This window comes from Stenella coeruleoalba, assembly GCF_951394435.1.
Source record: "Stenella coeruleoalba genome assembly, chromosome: 6".
NCBI lineage: Eukaryota > Metazoa > Chordata > Mammalia > Artiodactyla > Delphinidae > Stenella > Stenella coeruleoalba.
The window spans coordinates 89,313,864-89,335,959 of record NC_137151.1 but is presented as its reverse complement, the minus strand read 5'-3'; the positions used below and the strand labels follow the sequence as shown (position 1 = coordinate 89,335,959).

The following is a 22,096-nucleotide window of genomic DNA, read 5'->3' as shown; positions in this document are numbered from 1 at the left end:
CATGGCTCACGGGCCCAGCCGCTCCGCGGCATGTGGGATCCTCCCAGACTGGGGCACGAACCCGCGTCCCCTGCATCAGCAGGCGGACTCTCAACCACTGCGCCACCAGGGAAGCCCAGAAGTGATTTCTTTACTGATAACGTTGTCATCACCCTTTATGAAATGTGGGGTGTTACTTAAGTGTGAAAAAGATCTGTAAGATTGGCTGTGGTCGAAAAAGATGGTTTTATATGACTGAGTCCATTTTTTCCCACCGTCAGAACAGATACACTGAAGCCATCTTTCCGGCTAGGTTTGAGTTGCAGAACTAAAGGACTGGTCTGTCTCAAGCTGGTCATCCCCAATGTATTTCTTTTTTCTTATTAGCAAGATGATGTTTAACATTTAAAATGTGACATTTGTACACACTGGAGACAAAATGGTTGAATGTTGTTCTTACTTAAAAAGTGTATTCCCTAAGAGGTCTTGGCATCATTTCGTGTCAGGCATGGGAGGCTGTACCCTGGAGACTTGGAAGTGGCTATAAAGGATGAGGGCAGGTAGTATCCGCAGAAGGGAGGGCATCTTAATCTTTCTAGAAACGGATGATTGAAGGCCTTTAAACCTTTCAAGAAAGCAAATGTGAGTCTCATTCTTTTCTCATATTTCCTAGTCCCACACTGCGGTAGCAGTGAATAGCACTACTCACAATGTGGGCCAAGAAGTGTATTAAAGTATATAGGGTTGTCTCTGAAGCCAGTACAAGTTGAATCCATGGCTCTTTTTTTTCTGTCTTGTGGTAATAAAGTAACTGGAGACCAGATGATAAATAATGATGGAGGCAGACGGGTGTCTCTGTGGAGGCTTCTAGCCTGAACACATAACTGTACTTCCTCTGCTTCATGGTTGGTAGTTAGCTCTATATTTTGCATTTCTGTAGATTTCCGGTCCCTTGTGCTCTGATGGACTTAGGAGACTGTAAATTCACTTTACTGCAGTTGCTCTTAAACATTCCGAAAAACAGGCTGCTAACATGCCAGCAGGAAAATGCAGGTCAAATCCTCTCTCCAAGGGTGGTATAGACTTTATGTGTTCATCTCAGAGGTTCTTGCCAAGTAGGATGATGGGACAGAGGAGTTGGAGAGCCGCAGTCGTGATGGGGGAGCGTTGGTTTTGCCAAAGGGAGGAAACATTCATTTTTGACAATGGCTGCATCTGGAGATTATTACAAATGAAATGCTGACCCAAATTAAAAAATAAGAAGCAAGAGTTAATTATGAAATGTTTCAGGGAGACAGCTTTTCCAGTGGAATAGAATTTAAAAAGATAAAGCTATTTTTTAAAGATGAGACATTTTTCATTAAAAATTGTTTTAATTAAAGTACAGTAGATATACAATAGTATATGTTACAGGTGTACAATATAGTATTCACAATTTTTAAAAGTTACACTCCATTTATAGTTGTTATAAAATATTGGCTATTTCCCAGTGTTGTACAATACATCCTTGTAGCTTCTCTTATACATAATAGTTTGTACCTCTCACTCCCCTACCCCTATATTGCTAGACATTATTTTCATTTTTAAAACTCTGCTTTTTATTCTTATGTAAAGAAAATATTTCACAAAAAATGCCAAGAAGTTTAAATTTTTTAATATTTGTGTATATAATACATATAATACAATAATATATGTGTGTATATAATAAAAATATACTTGTATACATATATATATATATATATAAAGTCCACTACTGAGATAATCTCTAAACATACCTCCACTCATTTCTACAAACATAACACACACAAGACACACATTTAAAAACAAAATACAATCATAGCGCCTATACTGTTTATGACCTGCTTTTTGTTTATCACATATCACTAATCATGAATAACTTTCCATGTCATTAAATACTGCTTTACAATGTTATCAATAATTCAGCTTTTCCTCCTCTAGTACAGAGAGCATTGTCTACTGGAGCTATCAGCTTGGAAATTGGAAAGTAACTGAGGAGCTGGTATCACTTTCTTTAATTAAAAAAAAATCCAGAACAAGCGATGGACACTGGGAGGATCGCTTGGTGACACCACCACTTTTCCGTATTGTGCCTGCCTTGGGATGTCGCCCCTTGGTCTCCCAGTTCCCCACCACCTGCTGGTCCCACGGCAGTCTGCTCCATCATTTAATCCCTGATACAAGGCCCTCTTCCACCCTTTCCCTTTCTTTCCACTTACTCAATTTATACTGTCTTATAATAATATTTTAAGGTTATACTGTATTCTGCCATTGGTTCAGCACATGCTAATGAAAATACACCAGTGATGACTAGGAATATTACCTTATTAAAAATCCTTAAATATGCTGTACCTTTTGGATTGGTCTCTACTTTGGGAAGTGGGTAAGATGATCGTAAAACCTACTTTGCCTGAAAAAGGACTCCAGTGATGAATGTAAAATACTGCTGAAATAATTTGTAATTACTGAATGGAATGAAAGTAGTTTGCATTGCTGCTGCCAACAGAATAGAGTCGTCCAAGTCACAACAACTATAAATCATAAAGTGTGTGTTTGTGAGTGACAGACATTGCAGCTGTTAAGGAATGGTGATCCCCTTCTCTTTGGCTTCAAGACCAAAAACTAGTTTGGGCTCATCTCCTTCCACCACCCTAGTCCACTACCCCAGCCCCTCTCCCCTGGGGCTACTGCCGCAGCCTGCTGGCTACACACCTGCTTCTCTTCGTACATCCTGTAGTTCATTCTGTGGTCAGCAACCAGAGGGAGCTTCTGAAATCTCCAGATCACCTCCCTCCCCTGCTCGTCCCCTCCAGTGCCTTAGAGTAAAATCCGTACTCCTTGCCAAGGACTGCCAGGTGGGTGGCCTGCTCTGGCCTACTCTTCTAACCTCAACACATACACTCTCCCCCCGCCAGCTACAGCCACCAGCCTCCTTCTTGAGGAAATGTGCCAAACTTAACTCTGCCTCAAGACTCTGGAAATTGCTGCCCAAACTCTTTTCTGCTGGTTCTGCACGTGGCTGGCTTTCTCATCCCTAAGGACTCAGCTCAGTGCTCGGAAAGGCCCTTCAGGCTTCTGCCCACAGTGTACCTGCCACTCTGTCATACCTTAATTCCTTTATAGGACTTATTTTGGTTCAGTCGTTGTGTTTAGTGATTGGTTTACTTGTTGACTGTCTATCTCCCCCTCTAGGATCTAACCCCGTGAGAACAAGGACCTTGTTTGAATTGAATGTGGTTTTGCCCCTCGTGCTGAGTCGTAATGCGTAATTGGTACTCAGTATTTTTAGTGACTTCTTAAACTTCAGGTCTGACTCTGGACCACTCCAGACAAGATATGCCAAAATCGCTTCTGTATCTTTATGCCCTCATCTGAACAATAGGGATTGGTACTGATAATTACATTACGAAGTTGTTTTGAAGATTAAGTGAGATAACATATACAAAGTGCTTAAAATGATGCCTGACACGTTATTCAATAAGTTCAGCTATTTTGACTGTTGGCCCTAATCCCTAGCCTTCAGAGCTGGCCTGGCATTTTACAGTCTTCAGGTGTTCAAGAAATGTGCTGCGTCCACCCAGGGTATTTATATTTTGTTTGGGCTTCTAAGAGTTCTCATTCTGGAACAGTTCCTTACTGGGTTTTCTTCTATTGGGTTTAAATCCTTACATTTGAAAAGTATGTACTGTTCACCTATTCCCAGGGGGCATCCACAGGTGAGAAGTGACCTGATTACCAGGCATAGTTTGAAGACTTTCTTCTGTTAATTATCCCCCGTGCAGGAATTCCCAGTGTGGGAACATTCCACATTGTATTTATAGATCCAGATGCATTTTAACCAAGACAACCTAATGAGACTTTAGAATAAGATATTAATTAGTTAGTAAATCTAATTCCTCCAACAAGCCTTTAGATACTCATTATGCATTTATTATATGCAAAACTTTATGGGAGACATAAATTGATCTCTGTCCATGTGGACTTTGAAACAGAGAGAAGGAAGTAATAGATATTTAGATGAATAGATAACCAACATCACTGCCACCAAGTGGTATATGACACATGAGTAGTGGGCGTGGTAAGTGCCATAGAATTCCTTTCCATTGATTCACATTTATTGAACACCTGGTGAGGGTCGGGGTTGTGCTGCGCCACCACGGGTCACCCAGATATTTGTGAACTAGTCTTAGTGAGAATTCCTGCCCTAAATCTCATGGTCTAAGAAAGTATTAATTGGAATCATAAAGAAATTATGAATATTTTTTTAAAATCATAACAAAAGTTACACCTTTATTTGTGTTAATAAATCGATCTAGGCTAACCAAACAATCACTGAATTACGTCCATTGAATTTATCACTCCGTGCGATTGGTAGCTTTGTATTTCTCATGTTGATTGCAAGCTCCGAATTCATCATCTACCGTGCCCCTTTCCTCTGTTCCCTGGTGTGTTTAATGGCACCTGTACCATATCAAGCTCCACGCCCGGTCCCTAGCTCCCTTTAATGCGTGGAATAAATGGGAAAGGTCTCTGCATGAGCACACCTCGCTTCCTGATGTGACCCTACCTCCCTCTCTGGCTTCACGTCCAGCCTTGGCTCCTATCACTCAAGCACTTGTAGTTCTCAGGTTTCCTGGTGATGCAATGCTTCCTCACACTTCCGGGCAGTCTGCTGGGAACGTCCTTCTTGTTGCCGATCCAGACAAACCCTACACACCTATAAATCCTTCGAGGCTTGGCACAGATAGTGTCCTCTGGAAAGCCTCTCCTGACTCTGCAGAGCAGACTTGTAACTCATTGTGTGCAGGGCCACTGAGAGCCCATATGAATTTTTTGGATTAGACAAAGGTTTCTTACAGTTTTCTGGAGAAATGCAGCCCTGAGCTAGGGATTATGGGTTGGTGAGCAGAGCCAAAGGTAGGCTGGATTACAGTGCCTACTGGCCCCAGCCAGTTCCCCTAGTACAGAGCACAGACTGCATAACCTTTAGTGGGTCCCATTTGCCTGCATATTTTGCTGTCAGAGTGCAAACTTCTTGTGGGCAGAGAGCAGACTATTCATCCTCATCTACCAGGGGACAGCTCAATGTCTGGCATGCAGTATGACCTCAGTACGTATTTGTTCAATGAATGAAGGAATAAATGAAATGTAAGTTGAAAAATTAATTTTTGTGCATCAGGGCACTTTGTATAGGAATGACAAGCTTTCAAAATATGGGGTCTTCAATGGAGGACATAATAAAAGAGGGTCTGCAGGTGAAAGTGCTTGGGTGCTACCTGAACACTCAGTGGGCCCTGATTAGGGGGCCCTGAGAGCCCAAAGAGAGTCCCTCTTTGCCTACCTCATAGCCCAGCTCCAGGCCAACTGTGCTCCTCCCTCCAGCCTTCCCTGCCGACAGGACTGTGGGAGCACCTGATTCCCCTGTGGGGAAGCCTATAGGCCCTGTCTCAGATGAGGAAAATTTGGACTTGACAGGTAAACTTGGTCAGGAATGCTCACATTTCCAAAGAAATCATGACATTAAAAAGTGATAAGCTCTAGTATCCCTTAGGAATTTTCCAGAATGCTTTTAAGTATTTTTTTTAACATCTTTATTGGAGTATAATTGCTTTACAATGGTGTGTTAGCTTCTGCTTTATAACAAAGTGAATCAGCTGTACATATATAAGTATTTGGTTTTGATTGATTAATTACTTAATGAAAAGGTGGGAATAGGAGTAAGGAAACAAATTAGGATTAGGCACCACTGCCAATCAAAAAGAAAGAGAGTACTGATAAAACACATTATAAATGATAATGCAAATTTTAAAAATTTATTCAATTTACATACATTTTATTTCTCGGGCTATATCTACCAGATAAAATGAGGCCCATGCTTTTCACCTCTCACTCTCTCTCTCTCTCTTTAAAATCCTGATTGTAATTTCTTCTTCGCCTCATATTTTGAGTCCTTATAAGCTACGAAAAATCACTCTGAGGAAATGGAGAATAAATTAATAAATACATACACACACACAGAAATACATTTATCAGTTAATTGATTGATGAAATTTTAGATGTAATTGTGATTCTTTGGGCTCATTGGATTTGGATAATTGACTTGTCTATCTATAGGAAAGAAAAGAGGGTTGAGCATGTGACCTTCTGGTTAACATTTAAAGAATCCAGAAGGCACCAAGAGATCTATTAAGTCACACCAGATGTCTGGAGGGCTTTTAAATCTTCTTTATATTGATGCCAGCATGATTTCCCAAAGACCAGTTCAGACCTGCCCTCCTTGAGTGTTTCTGGCTGCATAGATGAAAATGAGGTAAACTCATTATAGCCTTAGTGTGGCTGGCTTTGAAAGATTTGAAAAATGTTCTTTTATTGAGACTGAATAACTGGATGTGCTTTTGCTGCCAATGTCAACATAGTCCAAGGGCCCTTCTGTTATTTTCTGCTAGAGTTTTCTTAGGACATGGAATGGGGCGGGAGAGGGGGTGTGAAAAGCCTCAGAGGATTGTCTTTTGTTTTGCTTTTTTTTTTTTTTCCCTGTTCTTGGCTCATACAGCAAGTTGATGGTAAATATTGGGCAATTTATTTAACCACACTATTCCTCAATTTCCTTATTAGCAATGCTGTCTTGTTTATAAGGAGTTTTGAAATTTTTGCAAGCACACAAAACACTGGTACAAATAACCAATGTAGTGTGATGAATTGGGAGATTGGGATTGACATATATACACTAATATGTATAAAATGGATAACTAATAAGAACCTGCTGTATAAAAAAATAAATAAAATTCAAAAAAGAGAAACAAATAGCCAATGTAGATATCTTATTTCTAATCCAATTGATGTCTCTCTGCTAGTGGAGCCTACCTGCATCAGACTCATTTGGGGTGATAGTTAAAATGCAGATCCTTAGGCCCACCCCAAACCTTCTAAAGTAGAATCTCGGGGTACACCCCAAAATCTCCATTGTAAACAAGCTTCTTGGGTGATTCTGATGAATTTCACCCTACCTCTCTGAGTATCTCTGCTTTCTGGTGAGCATGAGATAGAACTAGATGATTTGAGCACCTAAAAATCCCCTGGTATCTCTCAGAGTTCTCTGGACTGACCCAACCTGGACCATTTTCCCTAGAGTGCCCGTATATTTTGATTGAGTCATTCAGTTAAAAAATATCTGGGGGCTTCCCTGGTGGTGCAGTGGTTGAGAGTCCGCCTGCCAATGCAGGGGACACGGGTTTGTGCCCTGGTCTGGGAGGATCCCACGTGCCGAGGAGCGGCTGGGCCCGTGAGTCATGGCTGCTGGGCCTGCGTGTCCCGAGCCTATGCTCCGTGACGGTGAGAGGCCCGCGTACCGCAAAAAAAAGAAGAAAAAATATATATATCTGAAGCTTTATTTTGCTAATTCCTATCGTCAAAATGTATGTAATCTGGTAGGATGCTGAGGACTAGCAGTTAAAAGTCAGGGGTGGGATGAAGTTAACAGTCAGGCTTCCAAAAGTGAAAGAGGATTAGTCTCCCTGCTTTCTGTTTAATGTTCAACTTCCCCTAGGAACCCAAGGTTGCAGTCCTATTCCTGATTTGACCTTGGGAGAACCATTTAATCTTTCTGCACAGTTTCCCCTTCAACAATGCATACTTTCTCCATCTTCATGACACATTTTCCAGGGGAGCTGTTCAGTTTAATCAGAAGGAAAGTTCTGTTATGGTAACTGTCTATTATGCAACCAGATGTAATTTAGGAAGCAGTGATAGCCTTAGGCTATGGGTCAGTGATGGTGATTATGTCTTATGACTGAAGAGGATCAAAAAAGTTGTCCAGGGCTTCCCTGGTGGCGCAGTGGTTGAGAGTCCACCTGCCGATGCAGGGGACACGGGTTCGTGCCCCCGTCCGGGAAGATCCCATATGCCGCGGAGCGGCTGGGCCCGTGCACCATGGCCGCTGAGCCTGCACGTCCGGAGCCTGTGCTCCACAACGGGAGAGGCCACAACAGTGAGAGGCCTGCATACCACAAAACAAAAACAAAAACAAAAAAGTTGTCCAGTCCTTCTTTTTGTGTTGAGAACTGAAACTATCGAAGAAAGAGTACCCAGGCTTATGGATTTCATGGGTGAGTTACTGAACAGCAGAGACATGCAGAGTTCCTCTTTCTTTACTCAGAAACCTGGGAGAATGAAAGGACTGCTGTTGGCTCCCAACTTGGCCCCACTGCCTGCCCTTGATAGGGATGATGCTACTATATCACACTTACTACCTTTCCTTAGATTGTTGTACTACATTGAGACCTGTAGTGATTTTCCAGTGCTGCATAACAAATTACCACAAATCTAGCAGCTTAAAACAACACAGAATTACTATGTCTGTTTCTGTGAATCAGGAGTCCAGGCACAACTTAGCCAGGGCTTCTGCTCAGCATCTCATACGGCTGAAATCAAGATATCAGGTGGACTGCATTCTCATCTGGAGGCTCAACTAGGGAAGGACCTGCGTCCAAACTCCCTTCGGTTGTTGGTAGAATTCATTGCCTGCAGCTGTAGAATTCATGGCAGCCTACTTCTTCAAATCTAGCAACAGTGAGAGTCTCTGATCTCTAGATGCTCTTTTAAAAGTCTCACCTAATTAGGTCAGGTCCATTCAGGATCATCAGGCTTTTGACTAACTTAAAATCAACTGATTAGAGACTTTAATTACATCTGCAGCATACCTTCACCTTTGCCATATTCCATTGGTTACAAATTACAGGTCCCCAGTCACACTCAAATGATGGGGATTATACAAAGGTATATAGGTCATGGCAGATCATCTTAGAACTCTGCCTACCATAAGACCACAGTGAATTAAAGTTCATTCAATTCAAGTATGCGTAAGAAGTTAATTGGGGGATTCCAACATTACTATTTATGAATTCTCATTCTCATGTATGTGGCCATTTTGTTAATTCTTGACTAGGTAAAATTAACCTTCAGTTAAGGGAAGGTATTTGGTTATCAAGAGGGAAGGAACAGGCTTAACTACCATGTGATAGATATACTACACCTACAGTCCTGTCCTGTCCTAAGCAAATAAAACATTAATTATGGATTATTGCTTACCTAGATAAAGAGTTTGCTTGAATTATTTTACTTCCTAGTTTACCAGTATGATTCAGTTCACAAAAATGAATTCACACGTATCTATTCAAGATTACAACTGTATAAAATGAGTTACTCTTTTAAGAGTTGTCCCGAAAGTTTATCTGTCACACTCTTTCATATACCAGCACTACCAAAAGAAAAAAACAGGCAATGAAAACCTTCTATTAGGTGTAAACATTAGCGATCATCTTTTCAACATTTCTTATCACAGCAACATGCTGAAGAAAGACAATGTGTCAAAAATGGGTAACAAGTAACCAGATTAATATTGCTCTGTAAATAAAATGCATAACTAAATAAAAAGGTGAACAGGCTGGAAGAGATTAGCTAGAGATAAACAAGAATTAATCTCTTTATTTTGTAGTATTTCTTACAAATCAATAAGAAATCCTGAAGTTTTAAATAAGTTGACTTCACGCTCATTAGGATGGCTATTATCAAAAAAAAAAAAAACCCCACAAAATAACAAGTGTCAGTGAGGATGTAGGAAAATTGGAACCCGTGTTCGTAACAGCACTTTTTTACAATAGTCAAAAGATGGAAACAACCCAAGTGTCCATCAATGGATGAATGGATTAACAAAATGTAGTATATACAAACAATAGAATATTATTCAGCTTTAAAAAGAAGGGAAATTCTGACCCATGCTACAAAGTGGGCCTGGAAAATGCTAAGCGAAATAAGCCAGTCACAAAGGACGCATACTGTATGATGCCACTCACATGAGGTTTTTAGAGTAGTCAAATTCATAGAGATGGGAAAAAGAATGGTGGTTGCAAGGGCGGGAGAGAACAGGAGTTAGTGTTCAGTGGGTACAAAGTTTCAGTTTGGAAAGAGGAAGAAGTTCTAGAGATGGATGGTGGTGTTGGTTGCAGAACAATGTGAATGTACTTAATGCCACAGAGCTGTGTACTTGGTGATGGTGAAGGTGATACATTCTGTGTGGTGGGTATCTTATCACAAAAACAATTTTTAAAGAAAAGATAAATGGGCAAAGGGGATGAACGTGTAGATCACAAAGGAGATGAACATGTAGATCACAAAATGGGAAATGTTACAAACAAGCTGACTTGGGGAGAGGTTCTCAGCCTTGTTGGTAACCAAAGAAATGAAAATGTTTAAATTGCATCTAAAAGAAGTATCGTCTTTAGTCTAATGGGATAATGAATGTTATGTGTCATCTGACACACAAAGTCTGGATGATAATTACATTCAAAACATACTTCTCTTCTTCCTCCCCTTTCCCTATGACAGATTTAAGTCTTCAGTTAATCTTCTTACACCAATGTTTTATACAAGATAGATATTTAAACCATTCCTAAGACTTTCAGTATGCTAGTTCAGTTTTTTAAAAAGTAAAACATTGTTCTTGAGACCCAAGTTGAGGCTCTGGCGTAAGGAAGGTGTAATATGGATTATGTTAAATGCAATTCTGAAGTGGTTTATTATATCAAAGAAAGTGTTTGCTTGCAAAGACTGATTAGGTGATTTTCCCCCAATATATTCTAGAGTTTGTAATAACAAGAGTTGTAAACTCTGAGCCAGTTCTATCTCTGTGTCCTAAAACTGGTACAGACAGTCTCAGACTTACGAGGGTTTGACTTACAATTTTTCGACTTTACAGTGGTGTGAAAGTGATACACTTTCAGTAGAAATCATATTTCCAATTTTGAATCCTGATCTTTTCCCAGGGTAGCAATATTCAGTGCCACACTCTCTCATGATGCTGGACAGTGTCAGTGAGCCTCAGCTCCCAGTCAGCCACGTGATCACGAGGGTAAAAAAACTATACACATACAACCATTCTGTACCCATACAAACATTCTGTTTTTCACTTTCAGTACAATAGTCAATAAATTACATGAGATATTCAACTCTTTATTATAAAAGAGACTTTGTGTTAGCTGATGTTGCCCAACTGTAGGCTAATGTAAGTGTTCTGAGAATGTGCAAGGTAGTCTAGGCTAAGCTATGATATTTGGTAGGGTAGGTGTATTAAATGCATTTTTGACTTATATTTTCAATTTACGAGGGGTTTACCAAGATGTAACCCCATTGTAAGTTGAGGAAGATCTTTATTTTTCTAATATAACAGAGCCCCTTCGAGTTACTGTTTCTAATAAGCCATGTGGCCACACACCTGCTTTATCATCTCTGTTATCCCATAGTTGCCACGAGTCATGATTATCTTTTGGCAGTTTAATGAATGCAATTGGAGTAAATCTTTTTGATGGTAATGAAATGTAGCTAACAATATATATCTTATTAAATGGTCAAACACTGTGAGCCAGGCATTGTATTAAGCATGTTTCTGTGATTTCATTTAATCCTCATATCCTTCTGAAACAAATGATACGATTCTGATTTTATAGGTGAGAAAACTGAGTGGCAGATTTTTAATAACTCACTGCAAATTGCACAACTCGTTGGCAGAGCTGAAATTCAAACCCAAGTCTATCCAACTGTAGATCTCTGATCTTCCCATGACACTATGCTGCATCTAGCAGTATAACTATATTTCATTAGTATTAAAGTAATTTATAAGAATAAAAACTTAAACGTGACTTTGTAAAAACAGCCTGTTAAAAATCACAGCTCCCAAAATTCCATATTAATTCAGGAGCATTTTTTTAAAGTCAAAGTTGTTTAGCTCCCCAAACAAACTGTTGTACATTCCAAATAAAATGCTTCCTATTTCATGTCAAAAGGGCAGATTTACTTCCTGATAAGATGTACTATTTGGAGACTGTCTATTTTTTATTGTGATTCAGGTGCAAATAACAGGAAAGCATATTTTTTTCCTATCTTGGCAAAAGGGGAGGTATTTCTAAAAAGAATGTAATGTAATGATTTAAATGGCCATTATTTTGCATTGTGAATTAGGAGAAAACAGATTATAGCACTGGAGTCAAAGAAGTAACAATGGTCTACTGACTTCGACAGGAAAGTCCAGCCAGGGAATTTCCCAAAACTCTAAGCCATGAGGCGTGTCTGCAGGTCTTCAGAGACACTCAGTGCTCTTCCCTGACCAACAAAATGAAAAAATGGAAAACCGTAGATTTTTTGAGAGACTTTCAGGCAAATGCCAACTCTGAAAATGAATTACTTTGCAAGAGTTTATAGTCATGTCTTTTAGGAAAAAAAAAAATCTAACATCAGAAGAGAAACAAACATTCAAACTTGTCTTTGTAATTCTTAGACAACTAAACAATTAGTGATATGTATGTAATATGGATTTTAAACGGTTGTGAAAATGTAAGGAAAATATTTTTTAAAGATCCTATTTCCCTTAAAGAAATTCAATTCTGAATTTTTCAAGTCGAAACGTTTTCAAAGTGTTTCCAAAAGGAATGTGAAAATTGGCAACAAACCCATTTGAATATGAAAGACAAGCACAGGCAGACACACAGAGAAACAATATCGTTTCACTCAAAGCGTTCTGAACTCTGTACTGCTTCTTCTGTTTGCAGAGCTCACACTTGTTTTAACCGTCTGGATCTCCCTCCGTACCCATCCTTCTCCATGCTTTATGAAAAACTCTTGACAGCAGTTGAAGAGACCAGTACCTTTGGACTTGAGTGACCTGGAGGCACAATGCCCCGCTCCGTGTAGACAGGCAATTCCAGAAGCTGCCCTCTAGAAGAATGGCTGAACATTGGAAGTTTCAAGAGTACACTTCCATTAGAGTAAAGCTGAGTGCTGTTATTTTCCAGGAACACGTGTTCTGTCACATTTGGGGACTGGATAGTGGTGATGAGTACTCTTGGAAGGATTTGGGTGAGCTTGATGCCCAGGGAACCACCCAACAATCTTTCAATCAACAGTTCTTGACTGCCAAGCTTTTTTCCATTTGTTATGTTCCAAGACGAAGATGAACCTGTACACGATCAGCTCCATGATAACTTTTAGAGACTCAGGAGAATCTTGAAACTTACCTTTGAACATGATTCAAGCCAAACTGGCAGCACTTGGCCCAATCTCCAAATTAGTGCAAGTTAAATAATACAATAAAAACAAATATATCTCCTGAAAATACATTCATTTAAGCCCTAAGTTATAACAGAATATTCATTTTCTTGCTTATGAGTGCCTGCATGGTGTGCACCATAGGTTTCAGCTTTCATGGGACACAGTGAAAATGAAACCAAGTCAATATGAGGTAACCTTAAAGATTTGCAATAAGGTGGTCTGTGACAATGTATATGCAAAGTGGTATGTGTGTAATTATGGCCGAAGACAAACTGTTATTCAGTGAATTACTAATGACAGATTTTATGCTTTATAATGCATGAAAACAGTTTTAAAATAACTAGCAATTAATCACAGCATATCAGGAAAAAGTACACAGTGAGTTCTGTTTATTTTTTATAAGTTCATTATATTTATGTTCTCTAAGATGTATATAAGAACCTACCTATCATACTGTACGTATCATCTGTTCCATTTTCGTGTTCCATGCTTACTAGGGCATCATGCTAATATGTATCCTTTTAAGCACTCTCAAAGGGAACAAAAGGGCCTTTTATATTTATAAAGGTACAAAAAAATTCCCCAAAATATTTTGCACTGAATGTACCAAAGTTGAAGGGACATTACAATATGACTAACAGCAACTCCATCACTTGACAAGTATAATAGAAAATAGCTTCTAAATCAAACTTTCTTCACAGTGCCATGTCTACCACTACAAGGACTGTGCATCTAAGTAATAATTTTTTAAGATTCACTCTATGTGATAGTATGATATGCATTTATTTAAAATGCATTAGACTCTCTTCCATCCATCAAATACTTTTCAGGATGGCATTTAATACATATATTTCGTATTTCCCCCACTGCTTTTTATTTGTACAGCATCATTAAACACTAAGCTCAGTTAGGGAGCCATCAGAAACACCCAAGAGATCAGCTCTCTTTAGTGATAAGAATTCCATTTTCCCTCATCAGTGAAGACATCACAAATTGAAACTCTCAGTACTATATTTCTAAGCCTACATTTTCACTGATGCATAATTTTCTTATCAATATTAAGAAACAATTTTTCTATGATATCTCAGAAACTGCATGACATCACTAAAGTTATTTTTGCTTAGTTTATCAGAGGGTGTTCTTCATTTTTATTGCTTTGGGATTATTCCACATCCTTGTTTATTTCTTGACTTACGGTCGTAACTAATCAGGTGTTCAATAGAGTGAACTTAAATTGAAGGTAATAAAATCATTGGATTAAACATTTGGTTTGCCAGCCTATGGTATTACAGGCATTGCCCAAATACTTCTTCGAGAACTGTATTTATAAGCAACCATGGAATTCCTATTATGAGGTGTTGGCAATCCTACATTTTATGGAGGTTAAATGCATGGTTTTCATAGGTGGTTTGTAAGAACTGATTTCACTGTTGGTTAAGCTACATTTATTATTGGGACCCTCAGGAGGAATACCACTCATGTTGCATTCCTGCTCTAAAGGCAAGTACTATGGTGTGGAGAAACATTCTGGGGAAAAGGTTTCAGAAATCTGGAAATAAGAAGGAAAGATTTATCTGTGTACTATAATTGTATCAGAAAGAAACAGCAAAAAATTTGAACTGGAAATGTTAGTTTGTACTTACTTATCATGAATATAAGTATATATTTAATCTTACAAACTATTTTTACTTGTATTTTTTTCATTATAGGGAAAAATAGTATAACATGCTTTTTTTAAAAAAAAAACACACATTTTTGATGGTATATAAGATGTTTCAGAGCTGGCATTCTCTAAGCAGCTGATATAGAAGGTTGCATTTCTTTCAAAAATATTTTCATAGACCATGTCAGCTTGCATTTTGGTTTGTGACACTTTGTTACCATATTACACATTATTAGGTAAAAGAGATTTGAAATAAAATATCTCTCTTTAGTTATTTTTAGCCAATATACTTCTTTGTTAAGGCATCCAGCTTCTTTCCAAATACCAGTATAATCGTCTAGCTGCTGCCATTCTCAGAATTGGGAATTATCCAAGATGGACCTCTCACATCAGAACACCATGATAACTGATCTATTATTATTCATTAGTGAAAGAGTCCAATAATAACTGTTTAAAATATTAAATAACATTTCCACAGAATAAATTAGACTTTAATATACTCTACAAATAGAAATATCTGTAAATATTTTCTTCTGGACTATGAACCTAGATAATTTGGCTGTCTGATCTTGTTTTCTTTAAGAAACTCATAAGTGATGCTTATGCTATAAAAGACAGTCACGATACATCAAATATGTATGCAGAGCTTCTGTTAGGTGAGAGAAGAGGCCCACTATTGGCATTCACTCTGTGCCAGCCACTGTGTTTGATGATGGAGCTGCAAGATTCAAAAATCTGCCTCAAGAAGCTCACAGCCTAGTGGGGTAGACACCAAGGTTCAAAGAAAGTATTTTAAATAAAATTTGGTATGTTCTACAGTCAAGGAATGAGGAGAGAATGGCTTGCTCCATCTGGGGGTTCCAGTGAAGGGTTCATACGTGGGAGATACTGTGGCTAAAAAAAAATCATATAAATGTTCTTTCTGTTGGTAACTAATGGCATGTAACAGTGTGGTGATACTGGTCAAGTGTGGAAGCCCAGAGTGTGTTTACACACAGAGTTTAAAGTGTGCAGGTGGCGAGCTGAACTGTGAAGGACCAACTCAAGGATCTTCAAATTACCCAAAAAATGCCAAAATTAAGTTCAGTAGTTTCCCTTCATCTGCACTACAATGTACCTTTGGTTTTCAGTGTGAAAAATCCCAGTCCTTGAGCCCATCCACCACTGGGGTCAAAACTTTTTTCTTGTGCACAAAATGAGTGGATCTTGGTCAAAGAAGTGCGGTCACAATTTTCTACCATATATTGTGTTTATAATTAAGTAGAAGTTCTGTAATAAATGAAGGAAAATTTGTTGTACTTGCTTAACAATCAGAAGTTTAAAAAAAACCTGCATTCAAATGATTAACAGTAACGGTAGAATATGTTTGAACAGCGCTTTACAGTTGATAAGCACTTTTAAGTGCTTAGTCTCTCTTGATCTTCACACTCTGTGGGGTAGAAGGTATCAGGTCCCATCTGGATTGAGGCTGATTTTCACAGGTGGCTTGTGAGATCAATTTTAGTACTTTACAGCTACAGTTCTAGGTTTCATCTCGAGAAATGTGGAGACTAATGTTTCTACCAAGCTATTCCAATTTCAGTGAAGTTTACAAGCTGCTTTGTCTACCCAAACTCTCATTTTTTCAAACAGTCTTAAAATGTGACACCTTCTGAAAAGTCCATGAAGAAATTAGCATATTCATGGAAAAACTCCGCATATTCTTAATGTTTCCATTTTACTACTTGTTATGAGAAATTAAAAACAAACTGCAAAGTTTGATTGCTTTTGGTGGATTTATATAGTATAGTAAGTTTAGTTTTCTCAAATATTATTTGGAAGCAAAGTAATGAAAAAACACTTTAATTAGAAGCCTGATTTTATTTTTTAATTTTGGACAAGGATGGATCTAGAAAACCCTGATAGCTGAGTTCCAGTGACGTGGATGAAGGAACTACTACAGGTTCTCATTTCCTCTCTGTCCTCCTCACATTCCTCCAACTTTTTTTTTTCTATCTGCACGAATTGTATTTATGATTTGACTACTTCTAAGGCAAACATCTGAGAACGAAGAGCCTTAAAGTCTTTCTTCCAATCCAACCCAATTCGGAAAATTCCCACTGTGGATGAAATGATGCTATACCATCATTACAAGATACCTATCACCCTGCGTAGAAAAAAACACAAATAAAGAACACGCCTCATCCTCAAACTGAATCTGACTTTCAGGCCCTTTTGTGCTGTCTTACCTTTTTTCTGATTTAATTGATGAATGAAAACACTCTAAATCTTAGACACCTTCTATAAAATTTGAGTTTAAATTAATGAGAATGTCACTTTCAGATAGATCCTAATTTTGCAAAAACTATTACCTTTCTAGTTCGATTGTGTTTTCTAGATAGATATGCTTTTCTAATATGGAAGCAAAGAAATGTCAGCGATGTCAAGCTTTCTGAATTGTGGCTTAAGGCCAACAACTTGCTGCCCACTAGAAGGATGATAGAAACAAAAATCAGAAAAGAGGAGCCCAGCAGTGGTGCCTCCCTCCCTCCCTGACCCCTGCCAAGAATGTAGTGCTAATTATTGACCAGCCTTGAAGATTCAGGAGTGGCAACTGCATTCCAAGGAGCTGGCACAAAGGATACGTAATGTGTGTGCACTACCCGTATCAGAGCAGTCCACCGGACTGTAGCAGAGGGAAAGTTAAAGCCAAGATGGAAGGATCATCTTAGGGCTTGCTGGTGGGTATAGGAACATATACTTTGGTTTCTGACTTAGAGAAGAATGCCGTGCGGCCTAATGAGAGCACTGCTTGGTAATCTACCTGGTGGGAAATACCCTTATTTTATAACTTAAGTAGGTTGATAATATTTTATGTGTTGCAAAACAGAACTTAGCCCCAAAGTAATAAAGCTAACCGTAGCTCAATCAGGAGATTCAACAATTTAGCATTAAATTATGTTGTGGACTATTTTTAATTTAAGAATTATCGTTACTATTACTGAACTTTGTATGGGAAAAATGAGAGAGGGTGTTGTTGCTTGACACATTTATTTTGCCTAATTTGTTTTTTAGCAGACATTCTTTGAAGTTACAATCGTTTTTGAGACATTTTTCTTGGTTTCTAATGGTAACTTAAATGTTCACTGTTCATCTTAAAAGCAGAAACCTAAGCATTAGGTTACTGAATTGCAAATGGAGACCTAATAAGTGTTTCCAGTTTTTTTGAGAAATTCATCAAGACTGAAATACATTTGCTTAGATTTAATCTGTTAGGTAGTTTATTGGGCTTTCATGATCAAACAGTTCAGCAGAATTGGAAGGGCCTACTTGTACGGTTTCTGGGGAACACAGGAAAATTAAATTTAAATATGTGATTTTTACATCTAGTGGCCTTGGGCAGGTGATATCTTTCTATCCAATTTTCTTTTAAGATATTACAGCCCTCAGGAGTGTTGATAGGTATAGTGTATGATTCAAACTGAATCAGCGATTACTGATGTAGGTAAGGAACCATTAGTAAACTCTTGGTTACTATCACCTTCTATAAAAAAAAGGATGGATAATGTTCAAGAAATACCTTGGAAGGACTAACCAAGAAACACACAAAATGAATGTTCTTTTAGGACCCTAATGCTCTAAAAGATGTTATTACAACCTATTTTTCTTTATATGATATCATAAGTAAAGTGGAGGCTGTTATATGTTGGAAAGTGCATAAGATTACATGTTTTTATAATAGGGATGCAGGCATTCCAAAATAAATAAATAAAAATACATGCATCTCTCTTGCCTCTTACTGAAAGTATTAATCTAATTTTATAATAATGCTTACTTTTTAATATTAAGGCTCTGTAAAAGAAAAACACATTTATTTCTAAGACGTAGAGCACGGGTCGTGTATTTTTTTAAGCCTTCCAATTTCTTTTCACCAACTCCACCCATTGTGTCTATTACACCATGTCACAATTAATAGTTATGTTTCTATTTTTGTTGAGTTGATTTAAGCTTTATATTTATTCAATGTGACTTTTAATAGAGAATAATAATGGGAAGTATTTGCTATTGACACTGAAATTATACAGCTTTCATTTCACCTTATATTTCAATTTCATCTTTATTTTTTTCCCAAGCAAATAATACAGACTGTTGACATCCTAGAAATGAATCGTGGGTGGTATTAAATGGAGCCTGGGACTCTGAAATGTAGACTTGTTGTTTGTTTTCTGTATTCTTATCCTAACCTGAACCCCTGACTTTTGTGTTGTATTTTTTTATGACTCTGAAATGCTTTGAGGGAAAGATATTTTAATGTGTACAATTTGTTTTATTTTCATACTGATCTCTATTTTTGTTTAAAACCATGTTGCATCATGAAATCACTTAATCCAAAATAAATCTTCTTTAAAAAAATAGATTATGATTTTTCTGTGATATATTTGGGGAGGAAAAAACTCAAGAGGGAAGAGAAAGTAGGGATAAAGTTCTCATGGGATTAGTATGCAGCTTTGTGTAGACAGGAAGTTCTCTTTTCATGATATTTATAAGTAGGAATCTATTTTGTTTATCCCTAAAAGATTATTTTACTATTTGATAGGCCATAAATTACTGTTAAAGAAATGATTTAACACAAATCATAATCTCTGAAGTCACATGGGTTGAGACTTTGTTAAACCATCTTGGTTGCATGCTTACTTCATAACCACATATGCACACCACCACCACCACTACCACCCACATCAGTCTAATCGAGGGGTCACATATTCACAAGCCTGCAGGGGCCAAGTAGGTATTTAATGAATGAAACTGGCTGGGTGTAAGCAACAGAGTGTGGTGGGGTTTACCTAAAGGAGGCATTCTCATATTTTGCTCCAGCAGATTCGAGTCACATGAGATTCAGGTCAGTGTTGAAAGACTCAGGCCAGTTGGTTTAATAAGAGAAATCCAGAAATCTAAATTTTTATATGGCGTTTCTAGATCTCTTTAATACTGGGTGGATCAAAGCAAATATGTCTGTAGGTTGAATTTGCTTGCAGGTCCCCCAGTTTGGAACCCTTGATTTACTCAGTAATGTTACTTTATACTTGATTGGTAATATGAATGAACTGACCAAATAAATAAAACATTACTGTGATATGGCAGTTAATACGAAGAGATGGGGAAAGGAAAAAGGCAAATATATGCTGTAATGGCAGATACTCACTAAATGATGTACTTGAAAATGATCTGTGTTTGCTGGTATCTTTCTTTCTTTCCTTCTTTTTTATAAATTTATTTTATTTATTTATTTTTGGATGCATTGGGTTTTCGTTGCTGAGCATGGGCTTTCTCTAGTTGCAGCGAGCAGGGGCTACTCTTTGCTGCGGTGCATGGACTTCTCATTGCGGTGGCTTCTCTTACTGTGGAGCATGGGCTCTAGGTGCACGGGCTTCAGTAGTTGTGGCACGCGGGTTCAACTGTTGTGACTTGCAGGCTCTAGAGCGCAAGCAGACTCCGTCGTTGTGGCGCACAGGCTTAGTTGCTCTGCGGCATGTGGGATCTTCCCGGACCAGGGCTTGAATCCTTGTCCCCTGCATTGGCAGGCGGATTCTTAACCACTGTGCCATCAGGGAAACCCACCAGTATCATTCTGAAAATCAATTCATCGTGTTAATTCATATAAGTTGAGGATCCATGTCAAGATTTTGTGAAACAGATGTGCCATTAAGCTCTATTCTATATTTTAAACTAGAAATGAATTTCCTGTATCACATGAGAACAGTTAAGCAAAGACTCATCCTTTATAACTGACTAAAGTTTGACATTATTATTGAAAGAGAAGAGCAAGAGATTAATCTATGACACTGACTTCCTGGTTATTGTGTCATAATGTTCCCTGTGTAACCTTTGACCTCAGTGTGCTTTCGTTATGATAAATTTATCTACCTTCATTATATTGTTTTAATAAAACCTGAAACCTACTTAGTGAATGTTTTAACAATGCATAATTCCCACCATCCTGCTAATTGCCCCCAGGAAGTCTTTCTTGATGTTTTTTTATTTAACCCTTTAACCAGAAAGCATTTAACCCCTTTATCAAGGAATGGAAAAGTGTTTTTCTTCATACCTTCCACTTTTTCTTGATCAAAAAACTTTATTAATGACTTTTTTTCCCTCTAAACAGATACTTTCTTCTAAATAGATACTAGGTTGACTAGTATTCCATTTGTCAACGAAAGTAAACTTTGGAGTAACAATAATAAATTGAAATGAGAATATCTGATAAAAACATAATATATATATTGATAGAAATGAATTTCACTTATTTTATTTGCCCCATCATTATAGGTCATCTCAAAAGATGTTTAGATGATGTCTAGTTTAATGAACTGACTATTCATTTAGAAAGGAAAAGCCAGCAATTTCCAAGCCATAAATCATTGTCAAATATATATTTCTTTGACAATTTATAATATTGTTATAAAATACTACCTCTTGCAACACAAAATACTTGGATAGTATAATAATTCACGTCTAGTTGGTATTTAGTTGGCATTGGAAAATGGAACGCAAATCCAAATTCTTGAACCTTCTCATGACATTGCCAACATATCCCTCTCCCTGCCTCTGCCAGAACAAAACAACAAAACAAACCATTTTTGACTGTTGGTTAAAGAACTGTTCACCAGTTGGTGCAGATTTACTGTCGTTCCAGTTTCAATCAGGAAACCATGTCAACATTTCTTTTTTTTTTCTTTTTTTTTATACAGCAGATTCTTATGAGTCATCAATTTTATCCACATCAGTGTGTACATGTCAATCCCAATAGCCCAATTCATCACACCCCTACCTCCACCCCCAGCTACTTTCCACCCTTGGTGTCCATACGTTTGTTCTCTACATCTGTGTCTCAATTTCTGCCCTGCAAACTGGTTCATCTGTACCATTTTTCTAGGTTCCACATATATGTGTTAATATACGATATTTGTTCTTCTATTCTGACTTACTTCACTCTGTATGACAGTCTCTAGATCCATCCACGTCTCTACAGATGACCCAAGTTCGTTCCTTTTTATGGCTGAGTAATATTCCATTGTATATATGTACACTTCTTTATCCATTCGTCTGTTGATGGGCATTTAGGTTGCTTCCATGACCTGGCTATTGTAAATAGTGCTGCAGTGAACATTGGGGTGCATGTGTCTTTTTGAATTATGGTTTTCTCTGGGTATATGCCCAGTACTGGGATTGCTCGATCATATGGTAATTCTATTTTTAGTTTTTTAAGGAACCTCCATACTGTTCTCCATAGTGACTCTATCAATTTACATTCCCACCAACAGTGCAAGAGGGTTCCCTTTTCTCCACACCCTCTCCAGC

General features: G+C 38.0%; 1 protein-coding gene across 6 annotated transcripts in view; it reads left to right on the top strand.

Moving 5' to 3' along the window:
• The window catches only part of HECW2 (HECT, C2 and WW domain containing E3 ubiquitin protein ligase 2), a 416,399-nt gene extending 397,328 nt beyond the window's left edge, over positions 1 to 19,071 (top strand). For 3 of the 6 annotated variants that reach the window (XM_079924630.1, XM_079924633.1, XM_079924632.1), the window contains one exon: positions 920 to 1,420. In XM_079924630.1, coding sequence (XP_079780756.1) covers positions 920 to 1,061 — 142 coding nt within the window. In that variant the 3' untranslated portion in view covers positions 1,062 to 1,420. Of the gene's footprint in view, positions 1 to 919; positions 1,421 to 1,938; positions 2,329 to 12,596 lie in introns of those variants that run through there. The other 3 variants (XM_079924629.1, XM_079924628.1, XM_079924631.1) reach the window with 2 other exon arrangements.
• Positions 19,072 to 22,096: the final 3,025 nt, after the last annotated feature.